The 25,132-nt window shown below is 35.4% G+C and overlaps 1 protein-coding gene across 2 annotated transcripts in view; it reads left to right on the forward strand.

Annotated features, from left to right (window-relative positions):
* Nucleotides 1-25,132, forward strand: part of ZFPM2 (zinc finger protein, FOG family member 2) — a 305,920-nt gene that overhangs the window by 36,081 nt on the left and 244,707 nt on the right. Inside the window, exon 2 of one of the 2 annotated variants that reach the window (XM_014879306.2) lies at nt 21,058-21,216. The exons of the other annotated variant lie outside the window; for it this stretch is intronic. Within the exon in view, the coding sequence (XP_014734792.1) occupies nt 21,058-21,216 (159 nt within the window). The remainder of the gene's footprint in view (nt 1-21,057; nt 21,217-25,132) is intronic. 2 annotated transcript variants of the gene reach the window in all.

Here is a 25,132-nt window from a genome sequence, read left to right on the forward strand (position 1 = left end):
AAAGGCATATAATTGATCAAAGTTGCTGTGTGGCTGTGGGATTGGTAAGGATTCAATTTCTGAAGCAAAACCGTCACTTAGTGAAAGAGTTGTTTACAGGGAAGTTGCAAGCACAGATATCACTCCAGATGTGTTCCTTCTATGAAGCCTTCTCTCATTCAGTGTTATATGCCTGCCAAGTTTTTGACAGATTGGCAGCTCTTTCTTTTTCATCTTTTAAAAAATAATTTTCAGCATTTACAATGTGGTACAAATATTATCAGTAGATGGTTCCTTTTAAGGACTGAAGCACTGTAGATGCCAAGTACAGGTTTCAGAGTTTTAGAAATGTAGGTATCTGCCTTAGCAGGTTACTCTGAGTCCCTGCGTGAAATATTTTGGGCCACATCCTCCCTCTAGTCTGCAAAAGACTTGTGTTTCTTCAGAGAATGATGAATTACACTGAGTTGAAGAAAGACAGGGTACTTGGTGAGTACTGAAAAACTGCTTCTGAGCTCCATGGAGGTGTCACAAACTTCAAGACAGGTGCCACACACTATGTGTGCCTTTACTCCTTGGAGGACCTGGCTGAGATTAGTGACTGAGCTGAACAAATCTGCCCTGTATCAAGTGCACAAATTAGGAGGCAAGAACTGTTTTTGCTGGATTTCTTTGGGTCCCATTACTGTTCCAATTGTGGCTAAAATTTGGTCACACAAGAAGCTGGAATCATTTTATTTTGATAACATAGCCTTTTTGGTACATTCTTGAAATGAAGATCAGTGAAACTGAGGCATTGTTTTATATTAGTCAACTTTCCACTATTCGACAACAGCAACTGTGTTATATTGGGTTTTACACTTCATGCTTTGTTTATCTGCCTTCAGTAAATGATTTCCCTGGGCAATATCTTATCCTTATATCATATTGCTGGTATCTCAGTAGCATATGTTGTACCCACTGGAGCACACTTGGTAGTAATGTCTTCATGATGCTTTCTAATGTCTTGTCATCAAATTGTACATCCATCTTGTGCTTAGAGATAAACAGATAGAATTGCTCTAATCCAAAGAGCAAAGCCACAGCTTCTGTGTGAGAGTAGCTCTGAGAACACTGGCTTTCTGTGTCTCTCTTATTATTAAATCCTATGAGCTTTGGATCAATCATACTTATTAACTATACCAAGAATTCTGCTTTAGCTCTGTAAGGTCGTTTCGGACTGATTGTAACTTAGAGCTGATTTTTCAGAAGTGTAACAAGCTGTATTCCTCCGTCCAGGTCTAGTGAGCTTATTGAAGGGAAGACTTACTGTTCAAAGGAAGGTGAATTATAACCAAAGTATTTCAACAGACAGATATTTCCATGATTTAGAAATCCAAGCGGTATCCTGTCTCCAGAAGATTTCTCCTAAAACGTAGTGCAACATACAGTAAGCAAAAGATTGGTCACCAATATTGGTAAGCAGAACTGGCCACCAGTATCTGTAAGAACTTAATTCCTTTCCTTTGCTTTTGTTTAAACTTCTCTAGTCCTGTAAAAATGTTATGTGACTGAAAGTGGAAAATAGGCTGCTCCAGTATTCCTTTGTAAGAAACATATTAATAACTAATACAGAATATATTTAGCAATTAGAATTAAATAGAATTTTTATGGAAAATTTTGTATGTAATGTTTTCCTGTAATGGAACCAGGTATAAGTGACTGAATCACTGCAGCTACAGAGCATCACATAGTAACACAAGCCAAGGAAAATGTTATTTAAAGGTGAAACTTTAGTGTCACTGGTTACCTTTGCCATATTAGATTTCCAGAAGTGACACCTATCCTTTGAAATAGAGCCTCGGAGGATAGAAACTTGTCTCAAAACATAGATTTAAATATAGGTGAATGTCGTTACTGTGTATCCAAGCTTCAGTCTGGAATTGCAAGCTGTAGTTGTTTGGCTGAAGAGGTGGAAATACTTGTATTAAATTGTCATGTATTGACCAATACAGTTCCATGGGAGGGATTTTGTATGCATGTTTCCAAGAGATGAACAGCCTGTGTGCTTTAAGCTATAATATCTGGTTAAAGATTTATGTAGTAGCAAATAAAATAAGCCAAAGTCAGTTCAAACAGTGGTAATTGTATGCTAATATATGTAAAAAAATATACATAGAGATTCATTAATATTAATACTAATACAATAGTTCTGTGTAGGTAGCAGTGGCAAAAACCGTATTGTAAAACTGAATTATAACTTTTCCTCTCGGGTCCTGAGGAAGTTCTGACTTTCAATCCTGTGGATATCTTTTGATAATTATTTTATTGCTCCTGTAGATGAAGCATTAAAGTTTCCTGTGAAAAGCCCAGTCAGGGAAGTCAGATTGTAAGAGGGTATTTTGTGAATTGCACTTTTTATTATTTGTGAGTTAGAAAAGATTGACGATTGATCAGTAATTTGAACATTAATTTGATTTTGGTTAGATATCTTATATTTTAAATTTTTTGCTTAATATTATTAATTACAGTAAGAAAGCACATAGGATATAAATGCCTAGGTCTCTGGCATGAAATTTATGATTTTTTGATGGAGTAAGCATTATTATTCTGTTCTTAAAAAAAACCAAAACACCTCAAGACTACAGCTAATACTATACCAAAAGTCAGATTTCTGTGGAAACAGAAGACACCATAGCTGCATAGTCTTTAAATTGCAGGTCTGTTTTCCTTTTTCTCTGACTTCAGGTTCTTGCATAGTGTGGATTGTCATTCCCTGGCATGCTGGTTGTAAACATAAATATTTCAAGGGATATGGTAAATGTATTTCTAACGGAATCAATAGAGATGGTTTGCATTGTTCAGAGCAGTGTTCTCTTCAGCAATGGTTTTGGTAAGGCTGAACAAAATTGAGGCTACGAGAAGCTACAAGCTGGTGTGAGATTCTTAAACAGCTTGTTGGGAAAATAGAGCACATATTTAGTAAGGTAGATGATTCAAAGCAGTGGTTTCTTCAATGAAAAGGGACTTATTGGATACTTAAGGAGTAGTGCAACTCTTATGCAGAACTATGTGTGCCCTCCCTTAGAAAGTGCTTGATGTTCCCTCAAAACACAGATTATAGTTTATTTTCCTTTTCTTGGCGTCTTGTTCTTGATCACCAATGAAATCACACTGGATGCAGGAATATTCCCTGTGACAATCTAAGATACTTGTTTGCATTAGAAGATTTTGTGATTCAGAGTTTAGAAGAAGACTTAATAACAGATTATAGATTTTACTGTCTTAAACAGAAAGAAAGAAATAAACTACTGGTGTTTTCAGGTAGAGAACTAATTCTTTATACAAAATTTTAATTTTCAAATAAAATTTTTAGTCTTCAATGGCCTAATTTTTACTGGATAGGTTTCATAACTTAAAAAAAAAAATTCCCTGTGAAACGTCAAATAAGAATTTCTTTTCATAACATCTGTCAGCATATAGTGTGTGCACACCACCAAAGAAAAGCACTTGCAGTGGTGCGTAGGACAAATCTGGAAATTTGGCTATAGAACTGTTGGTTCATTTCTACTGGGAAAAATGCTATGTAGTTCGATGCCCAAATGATGCTGTAAGGTAAACTGGTTCATTTTATCCACCCTTGAAGATTAAAAGACTTGAATTATTTTGGGGGAGGGGGGAGAGTGGGGCTGTGGGTTTTTTATTTTTTATTTTTAACCCTGTGATCCCAAAGAATTCACATCTGGCTCAGAACAGTAAACAATTAAAATTAGTGCTTAAACCCCACACTTCCTCTTTTGACAGTGAAAAATATTATACTTTTCACCTTTGAGATGAATTAGAAATGTTAGTACTGTATCTTAAGAATTATTTTCATATTTCCAGAGATTTTTAAATGACTCCAAATTTGTAAGGACTATTTATGAGTCTTACAATGCATAAACCTTCCTACAATCAATTTAGTCTCTTCTCTTGGGTAATGCTGTTCCCATGACTTAATAAAACATTCCACAGAAGTCAGTATGGCATGAAACAATATAGGTTATAGTATGGTAAATATTTGCATTTAATAAAAAATAGCTGCTAAAGAATCAGTACAAAATAGAAGGAAAAATAAAACCCAAGGGAAATGAGGGAAAGAAAATTTGAAAATCTTCTGTGAAAAGAGAGAAGCCTCCATCAAGGGACTTTGCAAGGATTTATCTATCATATAGTTTCCAGTGGCTATTCAACAATATTTTATTTACTTCAGAGACCTGTTTTCATTCATTGCAGCACAAGGACCTTCATCATAGTCATGCTTGTGGTTGTTGAAGTGGGTAGAAACACCAGTGTAGGTATATATGCACTGATCTACCTTTGAACTTCTTGTGTGTGATTTTATTGACTGTCAACTACAGTCGGTAATGAGAGGATCTTATTATCCATCTTCAGACTAAAACCCTGATGTGCAAGAGCCTTATCTGTGCTTACATACCCCAAAAGCAACCACCTGAAGGAATGTTTTTCCTATTTATACTCCCATTACTTGTGTCTTAACCAAGGTTTTGTTACATTGAAGTTGATGAAGATCTTGTATTCTTTACAAGAAGATAATTTCAGTCTGGAGTTGGCAGGTTAATTTCTAGCCATCTTGATGAGCCTGCAGTTTTCTCTTAAGAAGATGTTTAGACTGACAGCAAATCTCTCTCATGGATTATTCTGAGTCTTGAATAGACTTTTGATACCAGTTTGAGTATATCAAGGTATATTTTGAATGTGCCTGCATTATAAATAACCATGCTTAGATCAGATCAAGAAATGCAAAATGTTCTCTTCCAGCCTTTTACAAAGTGAAGGAATTTTGATAGTTAGGATGAACACCAGGTATTCTTTTTATTCCAGTGGTAATTTTTACTGGGAGTAAGATATGAATGTATCTGCTATGTTTACTAGTTTTCATATTTTTAATTGCTTCTCGGCTGGGTGTAGAAATTACTAAAATGGCTGGTATTAGCACTACCAGTAGCAGACTGCTAATTTTGTATTTGATTTTGTTGAAAGCCGTTGAACCTTTTTGAAAAGTTGTTCTCTTGTCATGCCTCCATCTCTGCTACCTCCAGGAATCAGTCTTTTATTTTGTAGAAAACTCCATTTTTAAAAGTACAGAAATTGTTTTCTATAAGGTAAGTCTCTTGTAAGAGCATGGTAGTACTTAGGTACACAATTTTCCAAGATACTTAAAAACCAATCTGATCTCCTTTTTGCCATTTAGTTCAAAGAACATATTTACAAGGATTTCTCGTGTTGCAATTCCCACTCTATAGCTTTGTTTCAGTCAGATAATAGGGCTTAATTTTAAAATGCTTGTCCCTGATACATTTTTCTCAAAATATATCTGAAGTCAACCTTTTTTTGTTCTACTAATATTATTCATTTTATCTTACCTTTAATATAACTCATGTGATGAAGTTATTAATAAAAACTTCTTGGTGTTACGTGTTTTTGTCCATCAAGAATGTTATCTATGATTTTAAAGACAAATATCAAAGTTTTGAGTCTTCTAGAGTACACATGTAATAGCCAGAGCAAAGAAGTAACCAACAATAGAAGCATTAAAGGACAAGTTTGGTAAAAATATAAATTAACTTATTAAAAATGATTAATCAGTGGATTTACAATGCAGCATAGCTTAGTTCTATCCTAAGTTATATAAGTCCTAAGTTCTATACTAAGTGTGAGCCATGCTCTAAAACAGTTTTCTATGTATTTGGTTCTAGCAAATTATATTTTCTTGGCAGTCTTGCATATACATGGGGATAAATCAGCTATATGGGTCTAGACCAAATTGCTCCTTTCAGTGTCAAGCAGCAGTAGGCTCTCCTGCCTTATTGTATATTTGATTCTGAGGCTTAAACCAAATGTGTCATCTTTGTGTTTGTATCTTATAATTGGAAGGCTGTGCCCCATGAAGTGTGAGATTTGAAAAGTATTTGGTTCTAGGCACAATGGTTTGTGAATGTCACGGGGACAGCTGCAGAGGACATGAGGAAGAGAGCACCATGAGAGAGTCTGGCAACAGGGAAGAAAGTGTGCTTATTTTTTTGAAGACTGCTTCAAGTTTCTCATCACAAACTTTTCCTCTCACCCTGTTGCTTTCTTTTCTAAGTTAAAAACCAAAGCCATTCCCTTCATCTGGTATTACCTGTTTTGGTGAAGGCACAAATACTTTGGTTTGAATTGTGTGCAACTCCCTGAAATTTGATATTGCTTGCCAGGGAAAACTGGAAGGACATCTGAGGACATTAACTGGCAACAGAATAACCCTTAAGGATATTTCAAGCTTGGATATTGATGATGAGAAAAAAAATGCTGTTCTGAGTGTTTCTTTTGCTGGGACATCAAGAAAACCCTCAAAAGGATGCATAAAAAGAAAAAAAAAAACATATCCAGCAGATTTGTGCTAAATAAATAGCAATTACATGTTGGCAGTGGCATGATAACAATAGTTCTCCAGTAGTATTGACATAGTAATCTAATATTATTGATAGTCATAATATATGAATTGGCTGTAAAATGCTCTAAATTAAAGAATATTGAACCACTGTATTTGCTAGTAATTGAGTGGCAATGATGGCAGAGGAGAGGAGGAGGAGGAAAACAAAGCATAGAAGAAAATTGTTAACCAGTAAAAATTCATGTCTGCTTCAGCCTGCCATTCCATGGTCTGGTTTTCTTATGCTGCAAGTTTTTAAATATTTTCAAATTCTCTGGCATGAACTGGGAAAAGAACCCACAATTCTTTTTCTCAATCTTCACCTACAGGAGTAGCAATATAATGTGATCCATGGTGACATTTCACGTTATTGCAGGCTCTAGACATTTTAGTAATGTCTCTTCTATAAACATGTCCATCTCGAAAATCTAATTATTTTTGGAAAAATTTTGTTACCATATGGCAACACAATGTTATGCAGCCTGTGACAAGCAGTGCAGTGAGCTACTTTTTGGTGTTTCCATCTGCATTATTAAACATGGCTAACCATTTTTATTAATATTGCTATTATATTTTACACTTTGATCACAAACCTCTTCTTATAAAAGCATTCTTGAAATTGACAGTGTTTAATAGTGCAATTCACTTGAGTTGGTTGTCTGTCTGTCTGTAATGAGTAACATCCACCTTAACCCCTACCTTAGTCCTGGATACTTGTATTCCAAAGTGTTGTGGATTCCTGCTCTTTTTTCAAAGCTGTCTGAGGTGTGACAATCTCATGTAATATTTGCTGTCATTTGCCTTTTTGATCCCTGTGAAGCAGAAACTATATGCTGAATTCATGCTATATTCAGTTCTACTCATCTTAGTACTGGAAGATGTAAGAAAGAACAGAGAAGGGTGCTCAGAGGATCAAGCGGTGAGATATCTGAGTAACTCTTAGACTGTAGTGTGTGAGGCAGATTAAATTGTAAGAACACTTGCCTTTTAGTAAGGTGATAATTTAAAGGGTCATGACAAAAGGCTGTTAGTATTTGAAGGTATAAACATCTGAAAAAACATGTCTTTAGAACCAGTTATAATGAAGAGGAATAAATTGAAACTGAAAAATTTTCTATGAGCATTAGGCAAAATGCTCTAAGTGACTTCCATTAAGGAGCAGTTGTTCTAAGGAAGACATGTAAAAACAGCATCTTGAGCTCTAAAACTGAAACAGGAAAAGTATGATAATATCAGTTCTGTGTTTCCAGGGCAGAAGTGGCATGGTATTTGGCTTTCCTACACGCCAAGTTAAGTGGTACCAGATTTGGTTAACTAAGCATTATTCTTCTATGAATACCGTGTGCAACATTAAACAAAATACTACATTGGATTTTGTGTGATTGCTAAACATGCTGTACCATGTGCTTCTGCATGCATGAAGAGTGTAGTGCAATTTTCACAAGCTTAGGGTAGAACAGCAGCAGACAGGAGAAATGCAGTTCTGGTATAAAACTAAGGGGAAGGTGGAGTGAAGAGCTTGTCTAACATGCAGTCAAACCCTCCAGGACTCAGGAAGTGTTGGTTGCATTGGGGGATCCTTGTCACTGTGGCCTCAGTGCTACAGACGGTGCTAAGGCCTGAGCCTAATTAAAAGCTCACTTAAGCACTCGTTCTTGGCCTGATGGTTTTGGAAGAATTCAAGGATATTCTTCTTATGTTTGTTTGCTTTAAGTCTATTTGATGCTGGGGTTGGAAGCCTAGAATATACCAGAGTGCTCCAGAGAGCTCTACTGGTTTTTGATCCTGGTAAAACAGTATGAGAAAATGTGCAGCATCTCCTGATATTAACACTGAATCACAGAATTTTTGAGGTTGGAAGAGACCTCTGGAAGTTCTCTTGTCCAACCCCCTGTTCACACAGGGTCACTCAGATCAGAGAGATGTGTTAGTAACTATGGCAAGAGATTTTTAAAAGGGCAATTATTTACTGGAGAGTACACTGAAAAATATGACTTTGTTTTTCATTAAGGGGAACTACATTTGTCAAGAAGTCTTTTGGAGAAAAGAGTTTAAATTTATTTTGTGGATTAGTTCTTTAGTCATATTTTGACATTATTTCATGATAAACCAATAGCAATTTTACATAATTGTCAATTTTTTGCATTATAAAATGACACAACCTTACAGTAGCTAGATATATTTTAGCATGTTAATACAGACAGGAAACATTATGTTGTAAGAATACTGAAATGTTTCCATAAATTATGCTATGTGTAAGGATTTAAAATATAAAATGATGAAATTCAGTACTAAAATTTATTAGCAGTAAATATATCAAGAATTAATTAAAAAGAAAATAATAAAAAATAGGACTAAGACATATAATGTTCCAACCATTTTTTAATAAATTTTTAACAGTGTCTTCCTGTACCACTTTTCAAAATATTTAGCTCCATGGGAAATTTTTATAAGTGTGTGTTTCATCAGTTAAGGTACTTCTAAATATTGATTTGGAATTCAATATTTAATATTCAGTTTCTTAGTTTTCTTTTTGGTCAGCCTTAGAAATTTAAGATTTTTCAGAATATTCTGCAAATTTTGTAGAATGGGATGCTGCAAAGTGATGCAGTTGTATTAGTTGAACTTTGAGAATCTTCTTTGAAGTGTAGTGTTTTAGTTGTAAAATGGAGCTAGCACTTTGATGAATATGCAGGTGTTTACCCCTTTAAGTGATAGAAAAAACCCCAACAACTCTTCTGGTCTTCATTCCTAACAGGAAAAAATTGGCTAATCCAAAACATAAGTCATTCAAGGATATTTTTATAATCAAGTTAGTTTAGTAGTAAAGCCAGTAAACTTTTCAAGTGAGTAAGTTAGCACTGAGAAGACTTAGCCTGGAATAAGATTACCTCATTTGAGTTTGGCACGGAGAACAAGATATTAGGAAGGTTAAATGTATAGGCAAAAAATATGTTTTCAGAACTATTTGCTATGAAAAAAGAAAAAGGAGATGGGTTATCAACTCATCATTGCCAAAACATCCAATTGTATTATTCCATAAGTTGGTTCAGGAAAACAACAATCATGATAAGAGGAGAGAAGAATGAATTCTTGTTTTGATTTCATGCTTATTGCTTTGAGATTTGCATAGTCTCATAATAACACTTACCAGCCATCTGGTTTCCAGAGGAAAAAACTTTTTCTTACTGAAAAGGCTAGGACATAACATGCACCATTTAAAAGCTCATTGTCTGGAAATGACATAATGCCTTTCTGTTTTCAAATTATTAATTAGTGATTAACTCAGAAAACCAGCAGGTTATGCCAGCTCTGGGGGACATACAATGTATTTTGTGCAACCTTATAATTCCTACTAGTGAGGAATCAAATTAAAGTAAAAGAAAAATGAGCAAGGATATTAAAAAGCTAAAATACATTGTTACATGCACTTCTAATTTATTTCAAAATATTTCATTTACTAGTTTGTATTTTGGGGTTTATTTATGAATGTATAAAGATAAATAAATGACCTATAAATGTCATTCAAAAAATCCCACTCTGTATGTTACCTAGACTATGGTATCATTAAATTACAAATTCCTGAGCTATGATGATAAAAGTCAAGGTTTTTTCATGGTGTTTGTAAGATGTATATGATGATGAAGATTAATAATTCATTATATTTTTAGTTAACAAAATAAATGCTAGTGTAATACTGCAATCTGAAGAATCTTTAAAAAAATAACCTTACACAAAATGCACCCTTAAAATTTCACCCTTATGATACATTATAGTAAATTACACCAACTGCTATTGTAACTAATCATAAACGACCGTTTAGTGGGAAAAATGAAATCTGAATATCCACAGAAAAATAATTATGCATTAATGTTCTTTGCTGTGGGTCATCAGGTTGGGATTGTAGTAGATGGGAGGGACTTTGCTAGTTCCCAATTTTTGACTTGTTGTGGCTAGAATAAATAAATACAAATAGAATAATTTCATTCTGACTTTTTTTCAGATTATTTGGGTTTTTTTAAAATATATTCTATTAGTTTAACTTACAATCTGATTTATTTTACAATTTGATCTAAGCATTTAGTTCTAATTTGAGAGCCTTCAGTTTTGTTCACCATATCAATAAACTCCCATTGTGGGATTAAAAATAGCAAATCCTGTAGGTATTTAAAATTCAAGGCTCTAAGAATCCAAGTGTACCCTCAGCAAGTTTGCTGACAGTACAAAACTGGGAGGAGTGCTGATAAACCTGAAGTCTGTGCTGCCATTCAGTGAGGCTTGGGCGGGCTGGAGTTGGGTGGAGAGAGACATGTAATGAAATCCAACAAAGACAGGCACAGGTTCCTGTACCTGGGGGGGAATAACCCCCTGCAGCAGTGCAGGCTGCTGGAAGGCAGCCCTGTGGGAAAAGGACCTGGGAGTCCTGGTGAGCAGCAAGGTGCCCATGAGCCAGCAGTGTGTTCTTGTGGCCAGGAAGGCCAGTGGTGTCCTGGGGTGCATCAGGAAGAGCAGTGCCAGCAGGGTGAGGGAGGTGATCCTGTCCCTCTGCTCGGCCATGGTGAGGCACATCTGGACTGCTGTGTCCAGTTCTGGGGTCACCGTTCAGGAAAAGCAAAGAACCTCTGATTCTAGTGGAGAGGGGGCACTAGGAGGGCTCTGGAGATGCTGAGGGGGCTGGAACACCTCATTTATGGGGAAAGGCAGGGTGAGCTGAGCCTGTTATTCTGGAGAAGGGAAGACTGAGAGGGAGATATATTAAATAAATTAAGGGCAGGTGTCGAGAGGATGGGACATTACTGTTCAGTGGTCCCCAGTGACAGGAGAAAAGGGTACAAACTGATACCCAACAAGTTTCATCTAAATGTAAAGAAAAACAACTTTTCTTTGTGGATAACTGAGCACTGAAACAGTCTTCAGAGAGGTTGTGGAGTCCCCTTCTCTGTAGATATTCAAAACCCACCTGGACACAACCCTAAGCAGGTGAACTTGCTTTAACAGGTCATATTATTGTCAAATTAAAAAAACCTCTATGAGCTAAATTACCATGCATTCTAGTACATATCTGTGAGACAAAGATCATAAAGTTTGTGGTTTAGTTAGTTCCTTACTTCTCAGCTTCTCTTTCCTGATACTTTAGAACTGGCAGTCACATTAAGCATGGTGTGTTTTTCATGTCTGTTATATCACCCTCTGTGTTTGTTTTTCCTTTAACTGTGTTGTTGTGTTATGAATCAGCTTAGGTGTGTTGACTTTTTAATGAGGTCTAACCTAAATTGACACTGAATTCTACATACAAAACTTTGGTCATGTTACTAGAGATTGAATTTGCACTGTCTTCAGGGGCTTCTTTTTCTGCAGTATTCTCTGTTTAATTTGTATAAGCAAAATATATGGTTGAAAAAAGCAAGAGTAATTTGAAGAGAAATAGTAAGTGGAGAGAGAAGTCATGGGTTCATTACTGATTTCTGGACCTAAAAAGTCCAGATTACTTTTTTCTGTTTTTTTTGATTTAATTGCATGATGGTGTGCGGAGATGAGAGATCAATGTCCATCTGAGGAAATGAAGCTAGAAACAAAAGATGAACAGGAAGAATCTGCAGATACATACAAACTTAGAAAATATTAAATAAACAGAAGAAAAAAGACCCTCTTATTTTCTACAGCAGTATAGTGTGTCTTTGCTGGATGAGAAAAATGTGAGTATTTTGTCTTGAAACTGGGGATGTAAAATTACAGCAAGTAATGAGTATGTATTCCTCTGATCCCTTAATGTACTTGATGTGAGGTTCCTCTTTCATCGTAGCTAACATGCTGGCCATTAAATACATTGCAGCAGCATCATTAGTGGCTTCAAAGTACTCCTACTTGCATCACATTTTTCTCTCCAGCAGGTGAGTGAGAACAGTGATTAGCAAATACCAGTATGTGTCACTCACTACACATGTGATTGCCAGCAAAGTCCTGTGTTTGGGGTAAGGGCAGCACTGGAATTGGAAGCAGAATGAACTTTTGCTGCCTTCATGGCTCTGAAAAGCTTTCAGCTCCAAATATCACTTGGCCATGTGTAAGATAAAATGCATCCTATTTGGGGTGTGATGTTGGAAACTGCTTTGCTACAGCAGTATGTGGTGAAGGAGGTGGGCTGTAGAAAAAGGTGTCCTGAGTAATGAGCAGTGTGTTCCCTGCACGGCTGAAATTCTGAATGGTGAGATTAGGACATGGCAAGAAAGTTCTCTTACTTTCCAGTATCACAGTTTGCTATGGCTGGAGGAAAGGATTCACTGAAAATTTCTGGATCCTGAATCCTCAGAGGATTTCCCTGGACTGTTTAGAGCAGCATACCATAGACATTGTATGACAGGTGTTGGTGTAGATGTGTCTATTCCCTGTTCTCTTTGGTTGAGTTTTAAAAAAACCCCTCCAGTAGTACAACAAACTGAAAAGAGAGTCTGGGTATTGTTCTAAAATTGCACCTTTAATTTTTATCTACTTTGTTGTAAGATGCAAGATGATGGATTTTTATTTATTAGAAAGATGAATATCAAATCTTAAAATACTTTACCTGTAACAAACAATATGAACATGTTAAGAAAAAGTTGTAACTTATGCCTTTTTTTCTTCTTACATTAAATTTCAGGGAAGGGCACAGAATTAACAAGCTATCTTCTTACACAAGTGGTGCATTCTTTTTCTTTTTTTTTTTTTTAACTTTTAATTTTAAACATGAACACCACACTTATCTAGCTAAAATAATAGACTAGAACTGGAACATATTTTCATCAAGAGGAGCTGTGTATCATGGGGCAAATGATATTGCCAGTATTTTCAATCAGATTACTAGTAGTTTCAAAATTTGTTTTGTAAAATTTAGCAGATAGGAATTATACAGAAATAAATGATGGGTTTAAAAATGACAAAATATATCATAATTCAGGGGAAAATGCTTCAGGGGTAATATTTCTGTGTAAGGCAGCAAGAAAACTTCCTTGTTTACTCTGTTAAATTTAAGAAAACTACTGATAAACTACTATTGTAAAATTGTTCCTGGGATGAAAAGTTATCTAGAAGGATCACAAATGCATCTCTGAGAGCTTTATGTCCAGCTTACTGTTTGCTTTATAGGCTTTAGTCAAAAATTCCCTTCAGGAAAATTGGAAATTGGTGCACTCTGGTACTGTGGTAGTTCTGTCTTGATGCTGTGATTTTTGTAGGGTGCTGAGTCACAATACTCGTCTTGATCTTTGTTCTGCTCTTTCTCCCCTTGTATCAGCAGAAATACACAGAGCAGCATCTGCTGTGGAGCATCTGCTGTGCAGCTGTTACAAGTGTAGGTAGAATTAAGACATGTATTTTGGCATGAGCCCCTGCTTGAAAACTGAGGTCTGATATTTAACTGCAAAGGTCTCTCAGTTCATGTTCTGTGCCCACTTGCACACTATTTTTTGAAATTAATGTCTCCCTAAACATATTTTCAATGGTTCCTTTTTCATCATTTCACTTTTATTGATTGGAAATATTCTGGCCTTGTCTCTAAGAGCAAACTGACCATGGGCACTGTCAATTTTGTTGTGGCCTCTTGGATAATGGTAAGAGAAAAGAAGACAAGAGGATAAATGAAAGTGAAGTTCCAAATTACTGGAACATTTAAAGGTCTTTGAAAAGTTCATATACAAGCACAGTTAATGCTGTCATGCACCAAAGTGCCAAAAGACCTAGCAGTGAAGAATATTAATCTACTTTAATAAAATCAAAGGGTTCATTTTTTTTTTTGTAAAGAAATAATTTGAATAAAATTTGACCCTTTCTACAATAGTCTGTGGGTCAAATTGAACCTACTATTAAAATTCTCTAATATCTTTCTTGTATTACCATTTCAAAACTCAATTTAAATATTCACAGAGCTCCTTTTTTAATAAACTTAACAAAATTCAGGTAATTTCCTTCAACTTTCTTGATTGAAGGAAGGCAGCAGGTACAGATATAAAAAGATGTACAGCTACAAGCAAAACCTGAAATCAATTATATATAAGAAATGACATAACACATGGAAAGAAATTAATCAAAAGGAAAAAATTCTGCTATATGATTTTCTTGGTCTGCTACCTGCAGGCAAGGAACGTAAATGAAAAAAAAAAAAAAAATCAGCATTCTTCTTACAGATAAGGGGAAAATTAATAAAAATGTTTCCTTCCTACCAGATCCCCTGATGCAACTTACGTTAAAATTGAGTGGCTGCAGGAAGAACTTACGTGTTTAAAAATAACTTTTTTTTTTCCTACAGAAATATACTTTTATACCTTTTCCTTGCTGTTAAACTCAATTCCATCAGGTTGGTATAGATTTACGATGTCCAAAAAATATTTATTTTCCCTTTATTAACTTTGTCACTAAGTCATGGTCATATAGTTTCTCCCAGTTTGAAAGTGAGAAATGGTTCATTCTGCTTGGATACCCCAATGAAGACGTAAGGAATTGTTTACAAATTGGAGCAATCTTCCAATCTGGACAAAAGTTCTGAAGTTCAGCCAATCTGCTAAACAGACTGGAGAGGTTGAATGTGCACAGGCAGCACTGCATGTCTTACATATAGCTCAAAATGTAATAGGAATGACAGAAATATTTTAGTTAAGATAAATGACTAATAAATTCAATGACAAAAATAATAAATAAATTCAATGGACCAAAGAGGATGGAGAAGTCTCTAAGGAAGTCTGGAAAACTTCCCAAGAGCAAGAGAACTCTGAATTATCATATGGTGTCTTCACTCCCATTGTCACATTTAAAATTAAATACATTGAACCCTCTCTTGTACTTTTAATATTTCTGACTGAATTTTTAGAAAAAAATTCCGTACAACATGAATTAATAGAAAGTGTTGCATGCTGCTTGTCTTACATAATCATTTCTACTTTGTAGGAATGTTCATGTCGAAATAGGAGATAAATGGATTGATTTTTCTGAAGCTTTTCCCTCTCTAATCAGAGAGCATCACATACCTAGGTCTTACCGTAAGCTAAGGATAATCTGTATGTGGCAGCATGTTTTCCTAGGAACTACTGAATGGATCCCACAGAACATGCAAAATGTCTGATCCAGTTGATCCAGTGAATTTCAGGCTTCTGATTTATTGAAGTTGTTACTATTTAATGCTGCTACTACTAATTATACTCATTAACCTCTCCCCAGCCACTCACTGTCAAGTATTGTAGGCTTTCTGAGGCATTCTTAATTTGTTGAGAGAACTGATTTATGTTGTTGCTGTGGGAATGCAGGAGAATATTGGTAGGTGAGAAGGAAGCTAACCACTTCACATTTTCATGAGATAATTATTTCAATAATACTTTTCTACTATAGAATACATGCATTTTAAGTGCAAAACACTGGACAGGAAAGCGTATCAAGCACGTGTTTAATTTGAGTGTGCATTTAAGTGGTTTCATTAGGGCGAAGTCTGATGAATTTGACTATGAGAAATTATTACAGAACTTAACCAGTTTAATGCTATTGAATTTCAATTATTTCATTACAGTTATAGTACCATAAAACTGGAGTCAAGCATTGATGTATCAGGACTAATGTGCTCAAAGGGTTCGATGCTCAAATTTGTGTTAAGAGGAGTGTTTATTGTAGCAAAAGTGTCTTTTGTTAAGTGAGAATAAATCCTTTTCTGATGGTTCGTTCTCTCACTCTTATGTGTTGTTAAAATTATGGCAGTGCTGGTTTTGTTTTGTTAAATGTGGCCTGTCCTTTTAAGTGCTGAGGTAGCATCTGTTACTCACTGTGTTGGGATTGGCACTTAGCTAGCTGTCTTTGTGTGCTTGCATCTATACGTTTGCATTTACATTACAGTATATGATATTTTAGGAATATTTATTTATTTAGCATTTAATAATAGTGCTAAAAAATATGTCCTTGAGTGCCTGTAAATCTGGTACAAATTAGGGAGCACAGCTCGGATTTCCCCACACTGTGCTGGCAAGTGGCCTCAATCAGAAGTAATTTTCTCCATGAAGGCACATGCAGCTCACTCGTCAGCCTCTCCTCAGTGGATACTGTTATTTGTATTAAATTATAAGTGGTGGTTTCTCAAAGTGGACTACTGTGTCCACTAAGCCATACAGATTGCTACCACATTGACTATTTCGTTGCTGTCACTAGTTGTACTGTTTTCTACTGTGTCTTGTTTATCTACTGTTTGCAAAAGGAGTTGAGATTTGTGTTCATATCAATAAATATTCATGAATTGGAATAAGTACCAAGTGAGTAAGTTAAGTACTCAACTCCTCTTAACCCTCTGTTGTGTACAGCAATGATTATTTGCTCATTTTATTAAGGAAAAGAATATTTTAGGGCTTCATGCAAAATACAGAATGAGTTAATAGAGACTTAATTTTCCTCAAATAAAGTACTCCCATTTAAGATTAGAAATTGAGGTTTTACCTAGTGAAATTGGGAATTCTTAACTATTCATCATTATCTAGCTAATCTGAAGCATTTCAGAATGACCTCTCCTTATATTGCATCACATTTTTTACGAACTGCTAATAGGAAAAGAATTGCTGAAATGAGAAGACAAACATCTAGACTATCTCTGGAATTAAGTATTCATCTAAATTCTTAAACTGCTTAAGTTTGAAATTTTACTGCTTTAATTATTAAAGAGTTTAATCATATCTCAGAGCTGTTTGTTGTCAGATCACTGTGACACTCAGATGAATTTCAATAGTAGCAATTTTTGGATTTTCATTGCTCTGTCATTATGGCTACTGGTTTTAAAGTCACATTTAATCATCAGTTATTGAAAAGGATTTTTCAGCAGAACAGGATGGGACCTTAACCCTGGTGCAGTTGAAATAAAAGTAGACATAATTCATGTTGTCCCACAAGTACTTAATAACATGATTAGTTTAAATAATGGGAGTAATGCTATTAAATTAAATCAACAATTTAAAAGAAATGCAGAAGGTAAAGCATGGTACTAAAGTAATTGACTAACCCATATTTGGACTGTTGAAGGTATTATATGAGCATAATAACAACTGGGGGGAAAAAAAGCGCTATCACAGAAAAGAGTTGAAAGAAACTCTGTTTTTTTAAAACACATTTAAGTATTTTAAATCAGGTAAGAAATTGCAGGTTGTTTTGTGCACAAGTTTTGTGCAGGTTGTTTCCTACATAGAGGAGCTAGTCAATTTTGATAGTTTACCTATAAATCTTTAAACCAGTTCTCTAGCTGAGGTAATTTATTGGTATCAGCTGGAGATTTTTTCTGGCACATGACCAAATCAGGCAAACATAAGCCTGCATAGTTAATGTTTTTGCATTTGTCAAGAATATTTAGTTCCCTGTACTCTTTATTGTGAGAATCTGAAAATGTGTTAATATTTATTGTCTGTTTATGTGTAAGTAATTAGATAAAGTAGTCAAGAATAGAGAATTTACTCTGTATCTCCTTGTAATGGCTTTGGATTTTAGTGTTTTCTTTGACCCCATGTATGTTTGGGTAATAATTTATAATGACCACAGAAATAATTGATTTTGACTTTCCAGCTTTGAGTTTAAACTAGCAACTGAGAAATACTTAATTTTGATCTTATTCTTGGGAGTCGGTCTTATTCATGTTGTACAATGCCTTACTCTTTAGTTATCAGTTACACAATACCAGCTCTGGGCATGACATGAGCCGAATGTATTTTGACATTTAAAAAATGAAACACAGCTCAACATGCATAAGACAGAATTTGTTCCAAAGATCAGGTGGTAGATGGGTGAATTAGACAAGGTAACAGCTGCCTGAAACCTAGAAAAATATTTGTACACGGATCCTCCAGCTTCAGCACTTGTCATTGCTGGTGTTTGGGGCACAGGCTCTGATGCCAGCCCCCGTTAGGTAAAGCTCTGATGTGTGCCCATATGTGCCTGGATAAACTTTGCTGGGTTTTGTACGTGGGCTGCACCTGCAAGGCAAAGCCTGGTGTAGATGCATGAACACCTCTAATCTCCTTGGGACGTGATAGTGTTTACATTTATGTTTGCAAATGCTTGGACATGTAACTTTAGGAAATATTATGTACCTGTTTGTACATAGAATATATCTATAGTAGCATTAGTCAGTATTATTTTTAGTCTAAGATAGATTTAAAAAATAAAGTCCCAGCCCACAAAATGACAAGGGTTTGAACCAGCACGGTGGAGCTGGTGTGTATATTGTATTTCTTCGCCTTTCTTGGAAGGAGTCAATGGAAATTATAAGGTGTGTTTCCATGACTGCTGCAAATGAAAGCATAGCAACTGCATTTCTGTTCTTTTCCTAATTAAAATACAGTGATGATTAGCTTGCTGATTACGTGTTGGTGACCTGATCAAACAAACTGGTTTAACATCTAGAAACAGACCTAAATGGCATGTATACATGCCAATTGCATTACTTGTAGGTAAATTGCTTTTGCTGTATTTTGTAAGACACATTGTAAAAGTCAATAACAAAGAGCTAGTCATTCAGCAGGAAATTGACTTTCACTGAAAATGTTGGCTATATTTTAAATTTTTTCCTCTGATTTAAAAAATACTTGGAAAATTTATTAGTCTTGTAGCTGCACTTTAGATGATGCAAAATACGGTATCAATACATTCTTATATGTGGCAAAAATTTACATTTCCCTAAAATAGCATATTTTTTCCTAGTTTATTTATCCAGGCGTTACTAGGAGTACACACCAGTAAATGGCTCTGCCGACAATATCACAGATTGATAATGAAATGAAATTAGAGTAGTATTTCTGATAGTTTTTGCAGAACCCCTTGTGCTTTCATTTGATGAGCCTGGACACACGTAAGGTGCCTGGAGTGCCCATGTTCAGCTGCAGCGTGTGCTCCTGCTTTGTTCTCTGTTCTGTACAGTGCCATTGCCACTCTTCATTCCCTCTGCATATGCAGTTGCTGGATTTTTTCCCAGCATGGCTGGAAGGTGCAATTAACAGTAATGGATACTTTGATAGTGAGAATCTTTATTTCTTCAGCCATAATAATAGCCCCTTATTTTAGGAGCTATATTGTTGAATGACAGCTACTGTTGGTGAGTATATGTCTAGAAAAGTGGGCTCATTTGGTCAGATTCTCAGCTGGCACAGAGAGTCATATTTCCATAAAAGATAGTAAGCTATATTAATTTATGGAATCCCAGCTGGGAATCTCAATCAATTTCAATAAAAAGTAACCATCATATTCCTCTGAAGCAAGAATTACACAACCTAGCCTAAAGTGAATTTTGCTGTTTTAATAAATGTAGGTAGTCACTGGTTCATAATAAATTACATAAAATTAGAGTATAGTCAATATTTGATTTCTTTAAGAATTTATTCCTTCCTTTTCATTGAACACAACATAATCATTTATGTATTGTATCTCAGCATGATAGATTATATAGGAATACTGTATTTAATACCGTAAAACTATCATATAAATACAAATCACATTTTTTTCATTAGCTAGCTCGCTTTCATTTTGAAGAAGAAATACTCAGTCAATTATAAATGAGGCTGTGCTTTCATTGGAGAGTGAAATACGTAATTTTTTTTCAAGCCTCAACCATGTATAATGAAATCTCTCTTTTGAAATCCAGTCTTAAAATGGATTTTGAAACATACTGACATTTAATAAAATCTTTGTTAAATTAAAATATGTTCAGTTATTTCAAATCTCTATTTAAATCTAGGGTGAAATTCTACATCCTGCACAAGAGATGTCTTTAGCAAATAGTTACTATTAACCAATGATTTTGAAGTCTGTGTATATAAGAAAGATTTTAATTTTTGAGCATATTCTAATTGGTAACCTTGGTGTTATGTGTTATAATCTGTCTGGTAGGGTCTCTTGGAGAGGATCTGTAGCAGTAATATCTCTTGGTAACTAGAAGAAAAGTCAAAGATCTCAGACTACTATTTCAAATTCAAACTCATGCCCTGTTTCTGTAACTAATTTGTTTTTGTAGCCCTGGACTGGCAGTTTACCAGGACATTTGTTTGACCTCTGTGAAATGAATAAATAGTCTCTTGAGTCCTGTCCATTGATGAGAATCTGTTAAAGAGTCTGGCATGAATGATCGTGGATACCATCAGGGGCCGGTTGAAGCAAAATAGCAGAATAAGCTGAAGTTTGTGCTGTCAAAACCTTTGTAGTATTTCTCTGTTGTCAGTACTTTTAATTTGGTTAACAAAGCTTGTAAAGGAACATTTTAAGTACTGTAATTCAGCATCAAAAACAATCACTAACAAACAAGAGAAAGCTCTTCACTGTTTGTTGTTTCACAAATACAGCTTTGATTTCAGCTGTTAAAACTGACTGAGTTTAATAGTAGAGCCCAATGAATAATGAAAAACTCCCATGTATGATTATTATTAACACATATTATTAATGACACTTTGCATATTGTGATTTGAAGTCATCAGGAAAAGTCACTTTCAATTTCCATTTCCATAAATGTTATTTGTCCAATTCTAATAAATGCTGAACATGGCTGTGAAAGGAAAAACTACCTAAGAATGCCACTTAAAAATTCACTAAGGTTTTATTTCACATTGTCCTGTTAGATGGTTTTGCCACAGTGTCCCTGATTCTTTTTTAAGGGCCCCTTGAAGATGCCACTGAGGATGAAGAAGAAGAGTGCCTGTCTGAGGAAAATGATACTATCTCAAAAGAAGACTTTCCATTGGAGGAAAGCTTTTCTGCAGAGTTTGAGCCTGAAAATCTGAGCTGTGAAGAAGTGGAATACTTTTGTAATAAAGGTAATCATTGTAGCCAACCTCTTGAGAGAATACTCGCCAAACTTTGTCCAATTGGTCAAAGAGACTTTTTTGGTTTAAAATGTGCTAAAAGCCCTATTAATGCTTAACCTTAAAACCAGGAAAAAGAGTAACTTGTAAAATTAAGTCTGGTAAGGGATAAATATTTAGTTATGTTGAAAGACACTTTTCAGGGACACGAATCATCTTGCCTTAATGTTCTAATTTTAGTGTTATTTTCTACATATTTAACTGTAGAGAACAGGCCTCAGAACTCAATTATTATCAGATCTGAAGCTAGCAATGCAGCATGTCTGTTCATTGCTTCTCTGACTAAGAAACTTTGCTAGGAAAACAGATTGTGTCTGTAGATTCTAGGATTAAAATAGAGCTTATTATAGAATTTATTGTGCACAGTAGAAAACTAGTGATTTGTGAAAGGATAACTTTTGAAGTTGCAAATACCTTTTTGGTGCAGTTGTTTCTTGCGAATTTTTGAAGATTGAGGTATTTTAGCGTAAGAGGCACCAATCCATTCTTGCCAGTGCAGTCTGCAAGGTTGTGCTGCTTCCCAGTCAGCTGGCAGAAAAACACACTATTGTTATTTAGAACATTGAATTAACCTTCTTCCTGCCGGATATCCACTTGATTGCTTTATTGTTTGTCTTCTGCAGGTAAGGATGCCTATCAAATAGCTGAAGTTGTTGTGGTGATGTTCTTCTGTTAGTCCACAAATCCCTCGGGCATTAGGATGTTGATGGTTTCTCTTTCTGTTGTTTCCCAGATATTGACATACATTTTCTCATGATAACTTGATATGCTTCTGGTTTTATATTATTTTCATCTGTCTTGGACGAAGTCGAATAAATCTGTTTGACGAGTTGAGTGTCCTGACTGCAGAATATTAGTCCTTCCTTGTCATCAGCGGCAAAGGCATTACAATATCTTTTCTATATATCCTCTATGTAGCTTTTACAGGTTCTTGATACTTAGTAATTTTATTTAAGAGATTCTAAGAGATTGAAACAGTCTAATCCACAGTTTGGTGTTCAGCTGCTACAAATCTTACTGTGAGGAGACCCCGGATCTTCGATAGATTCTTTACAAACAGGGAAAAGTTAGTTACAACTGCGATTGTAACTGATTGCAATAAATGCTACAATCACTTTGTGTTCACTGGTTCACATGCCTTTCAGACACCATTTTCCTTAGCTGGGAAAAAGTACTCCTGTTATTGGCAGTACTAAATAAATATTCAAACCTCTATTTGCATAATTGTTATTATACTGGTGTCTTTTGAATTTCTCCTGTCAGCAGTGCAATACTATGTCCCAGTATTAATTCATATCATATCAGTTTAATTTAGTTACCTCTCTGTACTTCTTAATGCATTTCCAGGGCCTACCAGTGGAAAATACTATGGTTTTAGGTGAAATCAAGGGAAAAAAAAGATTTTTTTTTTAAATAGCTATCAATATTACAGCTTTACACTGAGTTTCAGTTTATCTTGGTTCTTTCCTTTAAATAATCACATCTTTCAGGGAAATCACTGAATCTAGGCCACTGTATTAAAGATCAGGCATCAAATGGGAGTACATTTAAATTTGAATCTTGATTATCTTGATTATATGTTTTATTAAGGACATCTGCTGATTCTTCAGGCTGAATACCTTCTGACTTCCCAGAAGTTTGTGTGTTGTAGTTACAAAACAATCTTAAGTCTCTCCAGCGCAACTACTGCAGAAGAAGGGTTGAAAAGATTTCTGAGGATCAAGGGACACATAAAATTTCTAATCTACCTCCAGCTGAGGCAGTGTGACAAAAAGTCCCACTTTGAAGCAAATTGGGAATCTCCCTGGAAAAGGATGGAATGGGAGAGTAGAAATGTGCTAGGTTTTTATTAATGTCTCAACTCCTGTTGAATGTCCTACTTCTTCTGGGGTCACATCTTAAGTGTCATTAGCATGAGCCTGCCTATGTTTTTCTGAAGATAAACACTAAGAAGACAAAACTAATCTGGAAAGCAAACAAATTTCTTTTGTGTCCTATTCTTAGTGGAAGGGTTTTTGACTATTATACAGTAAATACTAAAAATTAGACTAATTCTCTTTTTTTTTTTTCCATGAATCTGTTAAGAATTCATAGCCTTTTGTTTTTCTTTGTAGTGCTTCAGTATTGAAATTAAAAGATTGTATGAGAAATAAGCTTTTCTTTTTTTCCTAGAAATATTTTTTTAACATCATGAATGAAGTCATTATGAAAATGAAAAAGCATGAAAATGAGATGTGTACCAAGTAGGTTAGAGAACAAATAAAGGCAGACTAATTTCTGTTTTGGAGGCCTTTCGATTTTTCTTCTGCTCTTTGATAGTATTGGCAGCCTGTAGATGGCAAGTATTTCCAAATAAGGGAAAAGTAAGTGTAGATCTATGTTTTCTCATGCAATAAGTTTCCTTTTCCCAGAAATATATCAGAACTGGCATGGGAATCCATGATGCTGTCTCTGAATTCTGCCCTTGCTAGCACGGACCATAAATGGTTTTAGAAAGTAAAGGTGTTTTCTTGGATATAAATTTTATCTGTCCTGTCTCCCTATTTCCCTCCCCTGGGGTTTCTTCCCAGCTGACCCAGAACAAGAGGACAAATGAGTAGTGGGGCTTCCTGCAAGAGTCCAGAGGCATGGGGAGCAAGTGACACAGCTGTTGGGGAGGAGGTGTTTGTGAGGCTTCACCCATGGTATGTTTTTTATACTTACCCAGCTCTGTAAAATCAAGTACCACCTAAAACCAAGACTTTTTGCTATACAAACTAGATACCGAAGGCGGAAATTAACTGAAGTCACAAATCATTTTGAGGAATGAGAATAGAGGACTTACAGGTTCACAGCTTGGCAACTTTGGCTTCTTGAAGAGATTTTCCTGTCAAACTGTGCCTGATGGTATTATAAGCAGAGAGCAGGTCCATACTGTCTAAACTGCAAAAAGGGACCTTTATAAAGCCATACTTGTCATTCCCATCTTATTTGGGTTTGTGGGATAGATTCAGCAGAATAGTTGCCAGAATTAGAAGGTGAAGGCAAAAGCCTCTGCAAAGTGCGAAGCAAATTAATCACATTGATTGAGCTACATGTCATTTTACAACTTCTCTCTTTTCAAAATTTTGACTCTCTGCTCTTACTTTTCCCTTCTCCTTTTGCTCGTTTGTAAAATGGCTTTTACAACAACGAATCTGGAAAGTTCCTCCTCTCCCACTCTTCTTCAGTATCACAAAATTAACTTTTCTGCATGTGAATATTTATTCCTATGCAGTCTCCATTTACACTCAAATGTGAAGAAGTGAACAGTGGTTTAAGCATGTAAATATTCAAAGCTGAAATGGAACTTACCAGCCTACTATTTGTCAAGGATTGCTTTAAGCTTCCAACTCTGATTTTTTTAACCTTTTGGATGAAGAGCTTCATAACTGATGGCAGTTAAGTTTGATTTGTTTGTAGTTTTGAAAGTGACATTATGAGAGAGAGAGTATTTTGGAAACAGGATAGTGGTGTTCTGCTACAAATCTGCACTGATCTCTATGTCTGAAGTAGAAACAAAAAACTTTGTAGAAGGTAGCCTTGATGATAGTGACATTTTGTCAGTTTGAAAACAGCCTTTGAAAGTTGCTGTTTATGCTTAGTTACTACAAATTGCTGTACTGCCAATAAAGAGGGTATCTGATGATGCAGTCAACACAAAGACTTTATTAGCCTGGAATCTCCCTTGCTGAATATTTTTTTAATCAGTTGGCATCTGGAATCAGCATGTATCAGATTAATTCAGATTAAATTCAGATGTAGAAAATTTATTACTTAAATGTCAGTATTTCAACAGTCTGTGTAGGGAGAAAGGCTACTGTGTAAGGAGAAAGTAGCCTTTCTGCCC

Source organism: Sturnus vulgaris, chromosome 1 (genome assembly GCF_052056855.1).
Source record: "Sturnus vulgaris isolate bStuVul1 chromosome 1, bStuVul1.hap1, whole genome shotgun sequence".
In the NCBI taxonomy this organism is placed as follows: Eukaryota; Metazoa; Chordata; class Aves; order Passeriformes; family Sturnidae; genus Sturnus; species Sturnus vulgaris.